A 16965-nucleotide genomic window follows, 5' to 3' on the forward strand; every position below is an offset into this window, starting at 1 on the left:
CTGGGAAGTTTTGAATCCTTGACTGGTGAAGATATATGTCTGCTTGTATTACGGCTCAAATATTCTTGGTTACTGGTGGAACAAAAGCTTATGGCTGGAAATGGAAGCCAACTACCTTTTTGTAGATGGTAATCAGGGAACCTGAAGACAGGAAGTTGGAGGCAAATACTGCAAAACGTCACTGAGAATAAAATGGGAAAAGGAGGTGAAGATTCTCCAGCATCAGACAGCGGATAAGAGTCAATGAAGTGTTAAGTGACAAGACAGCCTGGTGAGCATACATCTACTTGTGTGTCACAGAAAATACTTCATTTCTAGCCTCATCCCTGATGCAGTTCCACAGCAGTTGCACGTCTGATTATGAGCCCCAAGGGCACATCTGACAGGTGGATGACCACATGAGACTGCAATTCAGGGAACTCTCAATGTCATAATAAATCTAGTGTGTCTCTTTCCATTTAGCTATAAGAACAGCAAGATTTTCAACCTGCACTAAATTTCAAACACCATATTTTCTCCTATTACCTTTCATCTGCTACCTATTGTAGTGGAAAGCTAAATAGTAATTATTTCACGTATTAAATACAGGATTGGTATAATATGACACTTTAAACCCTAGATGGAGTTTAGGCTTGATAATGAAGCTCCCAGCAGCTGGATTCATAAAAGCAACATACTGAAAATTATGAATTCCTTTAATAGTTACCTTCTGCCTATCAGAACTGAGAAAGAAAATGTAACTTGATTAATATTAGTGACAAAACGCTGAAGTACTGTACATTTCCAGGCTTAACCTCAGTTGAAGAATCAACAGTTCTGTCCCACAGGAAATACAAATATCCAAGAAGTATTGAATTGGGATTGACATTTTAAAATTAAGAATAATCACACATTTTCTATCACATAATATTTTGTTCAAAATTTCTGTTGCAATAAAGATACCACAGTTTCACAAAGCTTCTGATGATAAAGGGTCTTTTTGTAATGAAACTGGCTCCAAACACACTTGGAGATGAGTAAAGCATGGTCAAAAGAAGTACAAATCAGTTTGAGAATGCACACAATCATCACTCATCACAGATTAGAGGAAAAGTAGCTGATCTCAATAAGAAAAAAAACAGCAAATATTATCATGGAGTATGGGGGACATGCTCCTCTGTTTGCTGCATTATCCAATACTCCTTCTGGCTCTCCAAACGACACAGCTCCTGGTGAATTAAAAGGAGGCCACCTAAAAAGTGGATAGAGATAAATAAAATAAATAAATAAAATAAAATAAACTTTTGAAAGGCTCAGAGTTGCTGGAAATTTGTATTCTTTTTTTCCAGCTGGGAAGAGAATCTTGTTTCTTTAGATGATAGTGCACATGTCAACTAGGACAAGCAGGTCTTTAAAAGAAATACTGTAAAAGGAAAACTCATGAATAATGCAGTTATTCCCTGCTCAAATCAACAAATACTTTCTTCCCAGATCTTCATAAGGTAATGCATTCTCTTTCTTTCCATGTGTTTGCAATGAATTTCACTCTATTTTAGAATTCTTAACCAGTTATATTCAATTCCTGAATTTAATGGTCAGCATTTACTTGATTTGATCTGTTTTGTAAAAATTGAAATTTTTAATTTTTGTCTAGGTTTTGTTTTAAAAGAATTCAAAACCATTCAAAAGAAAGAAGCAACAACCCTTTTAAGCACTAAAGATTTTGAGATCTTAACTCTGAAATCTTTGTGAAAGAATAAAAGGTTTCCTGTCTCAAAAAGAATATAGTTTTGGGAAGAAAATAGGAGAGTATTGAGAGGTTAGCTTTGCATGTCACCAAGTTAGACCTGACTGATTTCTCCAAGCCAGAGATGTTTCAGATTTGAGTTGTCACTTCCTTTGTTTTCTCTCTTTACATCTTGTTCCTTATCAAGATATTCAGCTGATGCCTTGTGTTATTTCTTCATGGGATGAAGTATGACCTAGGGAAAAAAAATATACAATTCATCTGCATGAAAAGATGTAAGAACAGTACAGATAATTCAAAATGTTTTCTTTGTAAGTCATGTATTTTCTTCATGTCATATAAGATGACATGAAGACATGACATCTGAACGAGAATCTAATATGTATTTCACATAACAGTGAAGTCTTTACACAGAGTATTGGTCTTCCTGTAACAAAATGAACTAAAACACTAATCTGTTGATTTTGGACTGGAAACTTTATATTTACACAGGTTCTGGTGAAGGAATACAATATATTTTAATAGCCAAAACAATTACATTTTCATTTGGAAAGTAAGAAGGTTGTCACCTACTCTAGGTGGCACTGCCTTGACGTCTTGGACTAGAGGATCTCCAGAGGTCCCTCCCAACCCTAACAGTTCTAAGATTCTGTCATTCTGTAATTACCTTAATTTTCCAAATCAACTGAATGACTTTCAGTGGCCATCTTCTATGCTGTTATTCTCATGGCAGAAAAAGACTGTTCATTTGAACCAGTATCGTAAAGTTTCTATGGATTTTGTCTGATGTCTTTACAGGTGAAGAAATTGTTGTCTTTACAGGTGAAGAAAACATAGAGGGTTAGAGGCTAAACACCTGCAACTTAGGGAATCAGTTTCTGTATCTCAGCCATCCCTGCTGTCTGCAGTCAATCAGTGGGGCCAACATCCAGCAGCTCCATCAAAAGCAGCTGAAGGATACTTTCCTTCCAAGACCCTATAACCCCTTCACTTTCTGCTTCTCTTTTCTAAAACAGTTTATAACCTCCCAGGAACATATGCTTTTCTCTTTAATCCATTAGTTTTGAAGCTTCTGTTTTATCTGTGATTTATGGTTGCCATCATGGACCAAACCACAAAAATTGTAACATTAAGTAAGAAGTAAATGCTCACCAGTGTCCACAATCAATATGCTGTCACATCATGTCACCGCATGTCACATACAAATTCATATCTACACACTTCAGGCATATTCAGATCACTAATAAAACAGAAAAGTTTCTCATTCTTTTACTGGAACATCAGTATGACCATGTTCTTCCAAACACCCCTGAAATGTAACACAAAGATATAGAAATTATTACCACATGAAGCAACACTGAAATTAAACAAAATCAAGAATTCAAAATCATGCTGGCTAAAATTTCTGAAACATTCCACCATGTACAAGGTTGGGAGGTTTTTTTAACTATTGAATCCTTAGCAATCAATGAAACCCACAGATAGTCTTTAAGAATATATTACCTTGGGATTCTGAATTTCAGAAAAGTCTTGCTGATTTAGTTGATTGACTACACAGCCTTTGAAAGTTTCACACCATATCCATCTGCATACTTTAAAACTGAAATACTTTGAATGTGAAATCCCCAGGTATCCTGAGACTCAGAAAATTAATCAGTGAGTAGATTATTTTCTCCTTCTCCTGGGAAAGATTAAATAAGATCTTTACCAAAATATGTAAAGTGCAAAAATATGGAAAATATGTAAAGTGCAAAAATATGCAATAATATCTCCCAGACAAGGGAATTTTAAGGTGATTGTACTAAATTTCAGCCTATTCCCCAAAACGAGGTGCTTGCACGATGGTCAGTGCAGACCATCAGGTTTACAAATTTACTATAACAGTGAACAAATTAATTCAAAGACCCTTAGGTATTCATCAGAACTGCAAAATATTGAGACATAAACCTTTGAGTTTATACAATTTTTATGCAACTGCACTACTTCCCTTAGATGTGTAAGGGAAAAAAATAGCTACAGAAGGCTGCTAAGTCATGTTGAAAACATAGAATAAAACAACTTTTATTAAGAACTATTATAATGCTGAACTCTGGTACTATGTGATCCTCAATTTTGTCACTTAGTGAAGTATTCCACAGATATGTATGACGAGATTCATCATTCACAGAAGTCTGATTTCTAATTGCACTTTTTCAATTTTGTGCATGGAAACAAAAACCTGCAGAAAACACCAGGAATTTATTAAAGCAGAACTGGAACAAACTCACAATCTTCCTTCCTAGGTCATATATTTTTGTTGTTCAAATTATCACAGAAAGTATTCTGCACAAAATAAACCACAGTAATAGGTGGACTTCAATGAAAACTTCAGTATTGTCACAGTGACTGAGGCTCTCATCTTCAAAAAGCAGCCTAAATTCTCTCTGTCTCAGAGCTGGGATTTGAACCAAAGAGGGTTATGAAACACTTAGGGAATACAGTGGTTAAAATCCTTACAGCACAGCAGAGCATTTAATACAAACTCCATACTCTTTGGCAAGAGGAAAAAGATTTCTCAAAAGTTTTGTACATTTAACCCAGATTTTTTTTTATTCAGTCAATAATGAATTTGGGATACACCTGCTATTGATTTTGAGATGATGAAAGCCAGAATTTAATAAGACTTTAATATCTGTCAATAAGAAATGCCTATATGTATTTTAAAAAAAAAGGAAAAATAATTATGAGTTCCATGTGTAGTAAGTAGAAGAGGAAAAAGTGCAGACTACAGATTTAATTTTTTTTTCTATTGCACAGTGTATTAAAATACTTTGGGTTGGGCAAAATAAAAGAGTGAAATGTAATTATATGGTTTTGAACTTGTCTTGTTTATTTAAAAGCTGGATAACATGTCCATGAGAGCCTGTAGGAAATGGAAACTGCCCTTGCACAGGGACAGCTGAAGGCTGGACATCCCAGCACTGCCACAGTCTGACTCACTGCAGACTTATGAGTGCCTTGGGCAAAGCAGAATAAGCAAACACGTCACTGCAAGCAGTTTCCAGTGGGACTACGGAAGCATTGTCATAGGTTTTCAGTGAAATGAATCATCTGCAAACCTCAACGGTGATTTTGACTGGCGATCTCAACGAAGATAACAAATGCTTCCAAGGCCATTTCTGTCCAGTCACAGTCAGCTGAAAGGATGGTTATTGACTGAAGAAGTGAAACAAGAAGATAAAGAGTGAAGGTGTGCCGGAAGACAGGACAGAAATGGAGAACCTCAACATATTTGCAACTGGATGATCATAAATTCTAGGGGCAAAAGCTGTGTTTGCACTTACCCTGCTTTCCTACCACAAAAGGAAAAAACTTCCTGCAGAAACTATGTGCATATGAAAGGCCTAAAGTCTCTTAATTATATAAAAGACGATTTTGTTCTTTTAGCTCAATTTTAAACCTCACACTGGGAATCATCTCTCTTGATCTAAATTTTAAATAATGTCCACAATTATAAACACTTGCACATTTTTGTTCTCTGTGGCAGTGTTCCAGACTTAAATATTATTGAGGCCCCAGAATTAATGTATCCATATTAGTTTGCATCAGAACGTGCCTCCATCAAGCAACATTTTCAACTTTTCTGCTGTTCTAGAGGCAGAGCGGGTGAGTCATATGCCTAGGGGAATGCTAAATAAAACCCTACACTACATGCTAATCTCACCCACTCTAGCAGATACCTCAAAAAATGTTATGTGGCTACAGATAAGATTAGAACTGACAGAAAATACTGCAGATTAAAAGCGATATGATCTGTAAGAAAAATATTTTAACCTCTCAACTATGGAAAGAACATAGCAATGAACAGTAGTTAATCACTGTACTTTAACAAGTTCATCTCTTAAGCTCTTTTTTATGAACTAAGACAATTTAGATTGCTCATTTGTGCAATTTGATGTGAATGATTCTTTCCATTATGAAAACAATCCACAATTTGACTGTTCCAGACAATTGTTTGGAGTGATGGCTTAAGACACATGAAGGCACTTCAGTGTATCACTTGAATGCATTTACCAGGAAGAAATATTGGGACACACAAACACAAAAATAATGGCCATCATTTTGATCTACACATGACAGTACATGTCATTCCATCACAGCTCACTGAGACAATGCTGTAAATGCAATGGGAAGGGAACACAATTACTTGTTTCTGGATTGTCATGCAGCTACCTGCTGTGATTAGTGGAGGGACTCGGTAGAAGAGCATTTAACAAAAGGAACTTGGCTCAAGAGTGGTGGACAGAAGGAAGAGCCACAGATAATGAGAGGAGTCCACTGCTTTTTACATGCCTTAATTTTTCTTAGAAGAAGCAGTGGATGGTTTACAATACTGACTTAAAATGTGAAGGAATACTACTAAAATTTCACAGCAAATCCTTAAAGGTTCATAAACTCTCAAATTTTATGCCACGAGACCGTTGGTGGGTGTAGCATGCTTGGAGAACAAGCCTCTGTGATATTGACTTCACATCTTTGGTTTATTTAAGTTTCCTGCAAGAAGAATACACAGCCTTTGCTGCCCAGGAGCTCCTTTCATAAGCTCCTCTTTGCAATGGAAAGTGTTATGCTTTTGTACTCTAGAGCCATGGCTGTGGTTGGTATTGGAATGGCAGTCATTAGCTGAAAAATCCCTCCCTGATCAGAGGAATTTCTGAAAGCTTTTAAGGCTGATGCCCCATTAAAGGAGCTATGACAGTTTACAACAGTTTATGATCTCACTCTGAGGCACAGCAAATTTCTTTTCTCCTAATCTTTCCATTAATTTTGATGGGAAAAAGGCGATTAAGTTCTGCTAATGCAGGATTCTATGTTAACATGAATTTGGAAACACTTCAAAGAATAAACTAAGATATAAAGAAGACAAAATGATCTTTGCTTATCTGATGTGAATACAGAAGAAATTAATACAAGATATGAAAGAGAAAACAGGGCAAAAGCTTATTCAATTAAGATTTGTGGATTTATACCTACTTTTTTAAACCTGGTGAAAATGCAATCCATTATCAGCAATGTAGATTGGCTGGAAAATTAGGTAACTGACTGCAAAAGCAGTTAAACTACACATCAAACACACTTAAATGCTTTTAAAGATTTTTTTCTGAAGACTTCTAAAATTGTAGAAAGTTTTTAAAACTGAAAAATGTATTTTGCTATCTTGTCCCAGACATTTAAAAGGACAAGCCAGTGTATTAACTTACTTCTCTAGTGCTTTTCATGGCATGAAAAAAGAGGGCACAATTTTTTTTTGTATAGTTGTTTCCTGTTCAACTTACAGGAAGGATAAAAAAAATGGATGGCAACGAGGGCATATCCACTGACAGCTGGGCTCTCCCTTGATCATGTTCTTCATGAAGAGCAAAACAGACAGCTTTTATGAGCCTATTTTGCTTTGACTGTCTGTCTCCTCTTGTTCCAAAATCTACCACCAGTATAACAGTTTTGGCCAACATACAGCCCTCTCCATTTGTGTGTTATATTAACATTTCCTTTGATCTGCATCCATCTCATCTACAGACTCCAAACTCCACCAGACAGGGATCGACCCTCCTTGGATGTTTTATGGTACCTGGCAAAAGTAAACTCAACTTCTGACTGTCCATTTTGGCTTACCTACAGACACCATGCTGAGACACCCAGGCTAGGTTAAGGCTGGCTCAAGGCTTCTTGTGAACAGAGGTAAAGCCAAATTTTCTCATCTGCAATCAGACAGCAATTTGTGGGAGCACAGTGTCAGTTTCAGTTTGCATCAAGCAGTTTCATCCTCCTCCTTTCCCCTTGCCTGCCACAACTTTCAAAGTTTTCCAGTTTGCAAAGCAATGAACTTTGCCAAGGCCCAGACAAGCAGCAGCCAATGGTTGTGATAACACCGTAAAAACTGTGGAATATATTTTATCTCTGCTGTTGAGGGAAGATAAGTTTCTCACATCTGTATGGAACTTTGGAGCACTGCTGATGTTGCATGGTAGTTGAATGGATTGTTGGTCTGGAGCTTGTCTTCAGAGACAGCACCATGCCTATTACCTATAAACACTGTTTTTCCAAGAAGCAAGAATGCTTTGCCTTTTATTACGAGTCAGTCAATGAAGTACTAGAGATGTACAGTCTAAAATGTGTGAACAAAGACTGACTAAAATTGAAAGGGAAAAAACCCCAAACATTTGCACATCACAGTTTACTTTTAAAAGAAAACTGTAATTTCTGTCTCTTTCTCTGGCTAGGACTAAATCCAAAAAAGTGATGAAGCAGGATACACCATTCTTTTATTCTCAAAGAATTACTAAAATTGTTTTACTTTTTACACAATATTTCTACTTGAAAATTTTTATTCAGCTTCTTATAATAGGAAGGTTTTGAAATCTGGTTGTACCTGAAGTGCATTTGTTCCACCTCAGGCTTTACAGAACACCAGTCTCCCTATAACTGTTAGAGAAGCAAAGACTGGTGAAAGATGTAGGTGGTTTAATTTCTGAATGATTTCAATTAATTTTTGGCCTGGCTTTCAACTTACCTAAATCCATTTGGACAGAATTGGCAATAAACAGCTTTACTTATTGTGAGCACCTAAAAGCTTCCTTGCGTGATAAATCTTTCTTTTCCAAGTTCAATTTTCTGGTAAATATTTATTTTACAAGCTCTGTATTTTCCTATAAAATATTAACCCTCAAAGACAACAGGAGTTTATCTTTTGATTATATCTTTTGATCATCAGATCCATGTTTCTATGTCCACAGACTTCTAATCTCCCCAGGAAAATTCCTATTCATCGAAGCATTAAAAAATTGTACAGTACAAGTTAATGCAACCAAAACACCATGAATCACTTGCAAATATTCTATGCAGAACACACTGAAAAAAGGGAAAAAAAATAACCAAAATAACCATACCTTCAAACTGAGGTGATTACAAATAACAGCTCATGCTTTCCATCCTCCACTGACAGGTATATATCATGCTATCATACCTTCTACAATTTGTCTTCCAGAAATACAACTCTAACTTTATAAATTGTTCAAATGCCTAGCAGAAGTGATTTGTTTCCTCTAGATCTCATAAACTTTGTTTGTGTGAAGCTAATTTAGCTGGCAAAAAATTATCTGTGCATAAATGTGGCCATAGGAAAAGGTTAAGGCTTCAATTTGTGGTGCACAGCTGCTGTGGGCATTACTTTCAATGATTTAAATGGACTTGGAGGCTGAATTTCTCTTACTATGGATAAAAGGTACTCCACTGAGAAGTTGGTAGATGGCTAAAAAAGGTTGAAGTCCTGTGCTGGAAGCCTGTGCTAGGGCAGGTTTCTGGGAGGACCTGTGAACCCGCACAGAGAGGAGCCCACGTTGGAGCAGGTTTGCTGGCACCACTTGTAACCCCACGGGGGACCCACGCTGGAGCAGTTTGTGAAGAACTGCAGCCCAAGGGAAGAACTCAAGCTGGAGAAGCTCATGGAGGCCTGTCTGCCATGAGAGGGACCCTGTGATGGAGCAGGGGAAGAGTGTGAGGAGCACTTCCCCTGAGAGGGAAGGAGGAGCAGAGAAAACAATGAACTGACTGCAAACCCATTTCCCATCCCCCTGTGCTAATGGGGTGAAGAGGGAGAGAAAATTGGCAGTGGGAGTGAAGTTGAACTGGGAAGGAGGGAGGATTGGAAGGAAGGTATTTTTAAGATTTTGGGTGTTTTTTTGCCACTACCCTACTCTGATTTGATTGGTAAAAAATAAAACTAATTTCCCCAAGTTGAGTCTGTTGTGCCTATGACAGTGTGCTGAGTATTTGATCTCCCTGTCCTTATCTTGACCCGAGAATCTTTTCATCGTATTTTTCTCTTCAGTGTCCAGATGATGAGAGGGAGTAATAGTGGCTTGGTGGGCTTCTGGCATTCACCCAGGGTCAACCCTCCACATTACTGCTCGGATTAAGCAGTACGCACAAAAGAGGAAAAAACACCACTTAACTGATGATAAAATTCTCTGAAATGCCTCCTTGGGGATATATGTGACCACCAAATAAATAATAAATTAACAGAATAAAAATTAGAAGGAAGACTCAGTATAAATGATGGAGTTTGTTCCAATTAATCTTCAAACTAGATGTTAAAAATGCCAACTAATATCATCAGATACCCACAGGTTCTACTGCAGGTGCTGGGGTTTCGGGTAATGAATACCAGCTCTGGATATTGTAGCTGGGGCAGCAGCTCTTAAACTTGTACCTGAACAGGAGGCACATTTACAAGCAATGAATGTGTGCCTATGACTCTGTCAGGGCAAAGTTTACATCAGTAAACTTTTTAGCAAAAGAAGGTTAAAATATGCTGTTTAACAACAACGTGATCAAGGCAGTCATGTTTATTACAACCCCACAGAGGATTATCTGCAACACAATGCATACACTATTCCTTAAACAAGCTAAACAAACTCTGTTTGAACATGCCTTAGAGTTTTTTTACCAGAATCACAGAGGGTGACAAATCCAAAAGGTTTTACTTGACCTTGTATGAGTTTGTTGGAGTTTAATTAATTTAAAAGGGGACTAGCCTGCTTTGCCAATGTGAATTCTCCTGAAAGCAAATTAAAGCAGAGGAGAGAAAAATCTCTCTCAAGGACAATGGAAATAATCAGAAGATGATTCAGAGCAGAAGTCTAAATTTAGGTGCTCCAAAATGTTTCTCAAAAAAGCCACTTCCTGTTTCACAGATAAAGTTAGACTATATGGCTCACCCCACCAGGCACCTTGCTGAATAACCAGAGGATTACTAGTATTTAAGTTTCTAAGACAGGAAAGCATAAAACTCCCATCACTTTCCAGAGGTTACATTCAGATCTTAGATTTGGATTCCATTACATTCCAGCATTTCAGAGTCCGCAAAAGTGGTTTAGCTGTATAATTAATAAGAAGGAAAGAAGTCTGTATCCTACTCTGCTTAGACTGACTGATTTAGATTTCCTACACCAACCTTCCATTGATGCTTTGTGAAGGCTGACCTAGAACAGAGACTAGACAGAGTTAAAGAATAAAGTAGGTATTTATTAAAAGGCCTCAATGGGCACACTTTGGGCAGTACAAGAGCCCAGCCAGGGCTATACCCAAGATGGACCCAAAATGGTCACAAAATGGATGACCGGTCACAAAGTGTCACACGTCTATAAGTTTTGGTCCATTTGCATTACTGGAATTACTTGTCCAATTATAGCTTTAGGTTATGAAGTCCCACCCTTGCTTTTCTCTCTTCATTCCACCGTTTTTTATGCTCTTGGGCCTGAAATTTGTATTGATTGTCCTTGGTCCCAAGCTAGAAAGGAATTGTTTTGTCTAGCTATTCTGTGATGAGAGCTTACCATTCCTTAATATGAAGCTCAGAACCACACACTAAAGCAGCACAGAATCTGAAAAATATAAAAGCTAAAACTGTACTACCATAGTACAGTGATGCAAGGACTTCAATAATGGAATCTTAAGTCTATTTTACTGAGAGACTTTCCAAATACCAGTTTCAATAATCTCATCATTGATACCTCGAGTTACATCAGCTCACATCTAGAAGGCACATTCAGCAATACAGTATTCATAGGCTAATTTAAGGCTCTTTTCTGTGCCAAATAGGCAAGACATAAAGTGTTAATTAGGTATTAAATATTACTTAGCAATAGCAAAAACCAAAGAAACAATAAGAATAAAAGAAAAAGGAATGCACAGTGCAAAACTGTCTCCAGAAAAATAGAGGAAGAAGAAATGGGAAAACAGATAAAGGGAAAGCCACTGTAATTGTGTCTCAAAGGCTCACCTTGTTACTATCCATAACAGTGTTGAGGGACTCAGTCTACATAGGATTTATATCCCTATTTAAAACAAACCTTTTTGGCCCCTCATGGGTTATATTTGCTTGTTCTCTCAGAGAAGATGACAGAACTACAAATTGTATTTCAATAGAATCTTATCGCTTAAGTGCTTAAACAACAACATTGTATTGCAATTAAAACTTCAGAAGATGACACATCACTGAAACAAGAAGCTTTTGTAACATCAAACCCAAGTTTTCCTCCTTTGTATGTTTATTAGGTGGTTATTTAAAATAACAAAAAATTCAGTGAACACTCAATACAGCAAAATGACTGCATTTTAAGTAATAGTGACTTATTTCTGTTTTGGTTACAGGAGAGTTGGTCACTAGTCTTCATGACGTGGGAGATATAAGGGAGGTACCGTGGGTCTGAGGAGAAAATAACAGGCCCTTCAAGGCAGCTGCATAGAACTGTGCAGGCTACTACTTTCTGCCTACCTGCATCCTGCCCTGCCCTCTAGCCTTTCCAAACCACCAGTTCTCTGCACCCACGCCCAGTTGCATCAAAACCTCAGAAAAATGGAAGAATTCTATCTCTTGCATGTTCTCTGAATTCTGGTATTGTCCATTTTGCATGGAGAATGACATCCTAGCAAGAACACATGTGTTTCTTGCCATCTTTCCACTCTCAGGTTTCCTGGTGTACAAAACCACACAGTTCATCAGCTGTCAGAACTTCTGAACTAAATTAATTCCAAATGGGCATTTCTTTTGTGTTCATATACATGTGATGAAGAACTTTGAGAACCTGAAGGGAAGGAGCAGGGTGAATGTTAGTGACACTATTTTCATATAGTAGGAATTTTTCACTTTTTACTGAACTGGATCTTGGACTGAATCCCTGTACTCAGCCAACAGTTTACATTAATTTATTATTGTCTTTATGCTAGTTTCGCCCCAAATTTCCATTAAGCCTAAGGATAGGAAAGGAGATTCCCAGTCTGTAATAGTCATATTCTGCACTCAATTCTAATAGAAAGTGTTAAATGGAGAAGAAAATCTATGCAGTTGCCAGCATTTAGTAGCATAAATAAGCAAGCATTATGTATTAGAATTATGTGTGTAGTGTTTTGGCAGGACACTCCATGATGTCCTTCTAGAAGTCTAATTAAAACATCCTGCTTCTCCTTCCAGAACAAAGTATTACTCAGTCTAATCTGTCAGATTGAATGTTCATTACTTCATGCCATGATTAACTGTCCTTTGGGACATGCAAAGAACACATAAGTGTAGAATTTGCTTGCAACGTTTGAGCTTTCTATTGCTCATCATGTGGCTGACCGAGTGGCCTCAGCATTGTGTTATTACCCTGCAGCCTCAGGCAAAGGCAACATGAAGAATTTGTTATGCAAGAGCCGTGGCAGTTTCTTTACAAGGTGAGATGGAAAACATGCTGCACAGCAAGGAATGTACCTTACCCTCTCCATTCCCTGCAATTCCACCAACAGAGTGACACACTGCCGGCTGCTCCTCCAGCTGACATCCTACCACGCAGAAGGGACACACAGTGAGCTCCCTCCTCTCCTGTTGTAGTTATTATCACAGAGACAATTGTTCACAAGATTTTTTTTCCCCCCTCCTCATTCTTATTCCCTTTAATAGTGCACTTTCTTGGCAGATTTGCCTCAGCAAAACTAATGTTGCATCAAGCAACACGCTCTCTCAGAAAATGATAAAAGAGTTAGTGCAAAAGAATTAAAGCAATTACCTCAGCAAGTGAGAACAAATCCTGTTCTGACAGACAGCCACACAGTCCAGCAGGACTGTGAGAACCCAAGGATACAGAACAGTTATCACAATTTTGCCACTGCTTTAGCAGAGTGGATTCTGCAATCAGTTGTACAGCTGGAATTCAAAAAATACAAAGTCAGTCTCCTAAAGTAATACACTACTTCCAAAGAAATAGTTGTATGAGTCACAGATTAGAAATAGCTTGGCTGCTTGTGGATTGCTGTTTTAGTGAAGAGTATTCACTCTGATTTTCCAAAGCCTAACAGGAACAAGTTCATGATCCTCAGTGCTTGTCTTCTGATTTACCCAGTTAGCAGGGTAAACAAAATACTCTGTAGAAGGCTGACTGTGAAGTTCATAATACCTCAAGACATACCTTACTGCTTTTTACCCTTCTGTTCAGGATAATGGAACAAGAGAGAAAAGCACAAAATCCTTTATAAATCTTCTGATCAGTCACATTCAACCAGCTTGGTTATTTCCAATATACCCCAATAAAGGTAAGGATCTGCTGCCACATACAGCAGATGTGGATGTTCCTTGAAGGAAGGTGGGAATAAATACACTTTTTATTTGGTCTGTACACTAACCAGTGTTTCTATGTTTCACTTTTTCACTCTGTATGTAATTAGAATAAATTAGTGCTTAAATTTAGCTTACGGGCAACTAATTCTTGTGAGTATGCATGCATGCATACACGTACCTGCATGCATGTCATGTGTAGAGCATAACGTGCATTATCCTTTTCATAAAAGCCAGAGTACATAAAAGTCACATGTAACCATGCGCATTCCAAATCCACACCTTCTTATTTATGTTTTTGTTCCCTTACTCTTCTTACCTCACTATAAATATCTGACCAATAATGAATTCGCTGCCAAATGCAAATTCTTCTTACCGTGCACAAACAAACGCTGTTGTCACTCTAGATTGTCACTGTACACAGCTTTTCCAAACAGGACACATGTTTCCTTGGACATATTTATCATACTGAAGAACATTACTGCTGTGATGAAATGCTTTTGAAATACTGAGTCACTGAGAGACACTTTATCAATGCTTCAACACACTCAAAAATAATCTTCATGTCTGATACAAACAACCCATTGGCAATTATCTTGATAAAAAATCTTAAGTAATTAAAGACAATTAATTCATTTACTTTGAGAATAAAGTTCTCTTCTGGCTGCAAGTACAGCTCCAGGGTAGATTGTTTAACCATCTGCTCAGACTGTAGGTTCCCCATCCTCAGAACATCCAGAGATGGAAACAGGTCACTGATCACGCCTGTGAAAATTGGGATATCATCTGTCACTATTTTATGCAAATTGAAGTCTCTTAAGACTCACATAAGCACATGGAAAAGGAGGGTAAACAATGTATCACAAGCACATTAAATAATTTTTTAAGGAGTCTGTTTTTATTCAAAGGCAAAACACTAGAAACATATTTTACCCAATCCTCAGGTCTGCTCTTGTCTCCTTGTTTCAGGGACCCAGAAATTACCAAAACTGCCTTGATAGCATGAAGACCCCAGTCATAACAACCCTACAAAGACATTTTAACCAGCCATGTCAGCACATGAAATAAAAGTGGTAATGTTCATGAAGAAAACAATCATTCTACACACAGAGTAAAACAAGGCACATTTATTCACTTGTAGTCTTTCAGTGGCTTTTGGTCAGTATTAGAGGTTGACTAAAAAATATAAAAGGCTGAAATATATATAACTGTATATGCATTTCATTTTCAGTATTCCATCATTTGGTTCCCCATTCTTAACTGGCTACCAGCTGAGTAAAGTTTGAAAACATATTCTGCAGCCACATCTAGGAATTTAATATAAATAAAGCCTATTAGTATTATCAATTCCACCACCCACCCCCCATAAAAAAACAAACAAACAAAAAAAAAACAACAATCCCAAAACAACAACAAAACTGGAAGTAAATTCACAACTTTAACATACACCTTCGAAATTGACAGATGCCACGCCTCTATCCTCTTCCATGACAGTGGTAACTCTAAGTGTGAATCAAATGCACTAAATACAGCACAAAAAAGAATTTAAAGAAAAGTAATTTCCAAGCTCAGGACAGTTCATGATCAGCAAGAAAACATTTCTGAGGTAAATTATTATTTATCTATTATCTGCATTGAAAATGAGTCTCCACATTTTAGAAATGGTACATCTGGGAAAAGAAGTTAAAACAGAATTGATAATGAAACCAGGATATTTAGGAATAGACTGCGCTTAATAAGATTTTGGTTAGACTTAGGCAAGTTGGGTTTTTTGTGTGTTTTGGGGTTTTTTGTTTTGTTTTGGTGGTTTTTTGGTTTTATTTTTTTAGGTTCCCCCCCCCCCCCCCCCCCAAAAATTTTTTTTTGTTGTTAGCGTGTTAAAGAGCAGAATACGCATCTTAAAAGCAGCCTGGTGAGTGGCTTGTCCAGTGTACAAGGACTTCTCTGCCATAGCCTGACAGGACTAGAAGTCCCTTGACAACATATGCACTAAAAGCCCTGCCTGATAACCCTGTTCTGCAGCAGTTTCCATAGGCTAGAATCCCAAAGGAATATTTAAAATTCTAAAAGTCCCAACACTGGAGCAATACTCTTAGAACTCTCTGAACTGCTGTATATTTTATGCAGAAGCCCAGAATTTTTTCTCAGAGGTATTTGATTTCTCCCATGTCCATCAAAAGTAAACCAAATGAGAGTTAAGAAGTAAACAAAGAAGAGCATTCGAGATTTTGCTTCAAACATTAGTGTTATGATTAATACTGAAGTGGCAAACAATAGTATAAATTACTTTTCTCAATTCAAAATGTGCCTCCAGGACAAAGTAATCATTACACTCAAGGAATCTTTGTTCTAGTGGAGCAAACAATATTAATTATCTTTAGATAAGCATGGTTTAATTTCATTATCTCTAGAAAATTGCAAGGATGTGTCAGGAAATCTTCAGCATATTTAGACATAATTTTGAAAATTATGCAGGCATGAAAATGAAGTTGTTTTTTATTTCATAAAGGCCCTGCCTGCTATTTGAGTTTATGGCTTAAGGTTGAAGGATTCTTCAAGTTCAAATTCCATTGATAAAAATTAATATTAGGAATATCTTGCAAAAAATTATAGAGCTGGAGATTATTAAACCAGCATACATACAGGGAAGAGATCATACAATTTCTAGGTTTGCATTTTTAAGATATTATTTCTGAATATGGCCTCTTTCTAGTATAATAATTAAATTATTTAGAAATGCTTTTCTCCCTCCTTTTTTTCAAACAGTTGTCACTGCTTTTATTGGGGAAAGTTTCAAGACACGTTCATTCAATTACAATACGCTGTGTGTTTTTCAGAATAATTTATACTCTGTTACTCTCTTCTCCAAAAGATGGTTATTTACATGGGGGTTACACAGCAGCACAATGTAGGCAGTCATCCCAGGCATGAAGTGGTGATATACAATTGTTTGATGCAAAACAAACACATTACAAACATCCAAAGGTAAGAAGAAAGGACACTTTTTTCCAAATTCATGTCTGATGATTTATTAAGGATGGACATGTGATTTAAAGTGCCTTTAAAATACAAGATAAGACCATGTGCATAAATCCCTCCTATTATGCAA

General features: G+C 37.1%; 1 protein-coding gene and 1 long non-coding RNA gene across 2 annotated transcripts in view; both read right to left on the reverse strand.

Annotated features, from left to right (window-relative positions):
• DNAH11 (dynein axonemal heavy chain 11) overlaps positions 1-16965 on the reverse strand; it is a 75415-nt gene that overhangs the window by 54423 nt on the left and 4027 nt on the right. Inside the window, 3 exon segments of the mRNA XM_041418255.1 lie at positions 13017-13087; positions 14497-14695; positions 14794-14882. Of these exon segments, the coding sequence (XP_041274189.1) occupies positions 13017-13087; positions 14497-14695; positions 14794-14882 (359 nt within the window).
• On the reverse strand, positions 1827-13764 carry LOC121343277. The gene is made up of 5 exons (XR_005953677.1): positions 13312-13764; positions 13022-13087; positions 7379-7464; positions 2879-3035; positions 1827-1961 (listed from the first exon to the last, which is right to left on the reverse strand). It is a non-coding gene; the product is annotated as an uncharacterized LOC121343277 (long non-coding RNA).

The sequence above is a fragment of the Onychostruthus taczanowskii genome, unplaced genomic scaffold (assembly GCF_017590055.1).
Source record: "Onychostruthus taczanowskii isolate IOZ18803 unplaced genomic scaffold, ASM1759005v1 scaffold59, whole genome shotgun sequence".
Lineage (NCBI taxonomy): Eukaryota > Metazoa > Chordata > Aves > Passeriformes > Passeridae > Onychostruthus > Onychostruthus taczanowskii.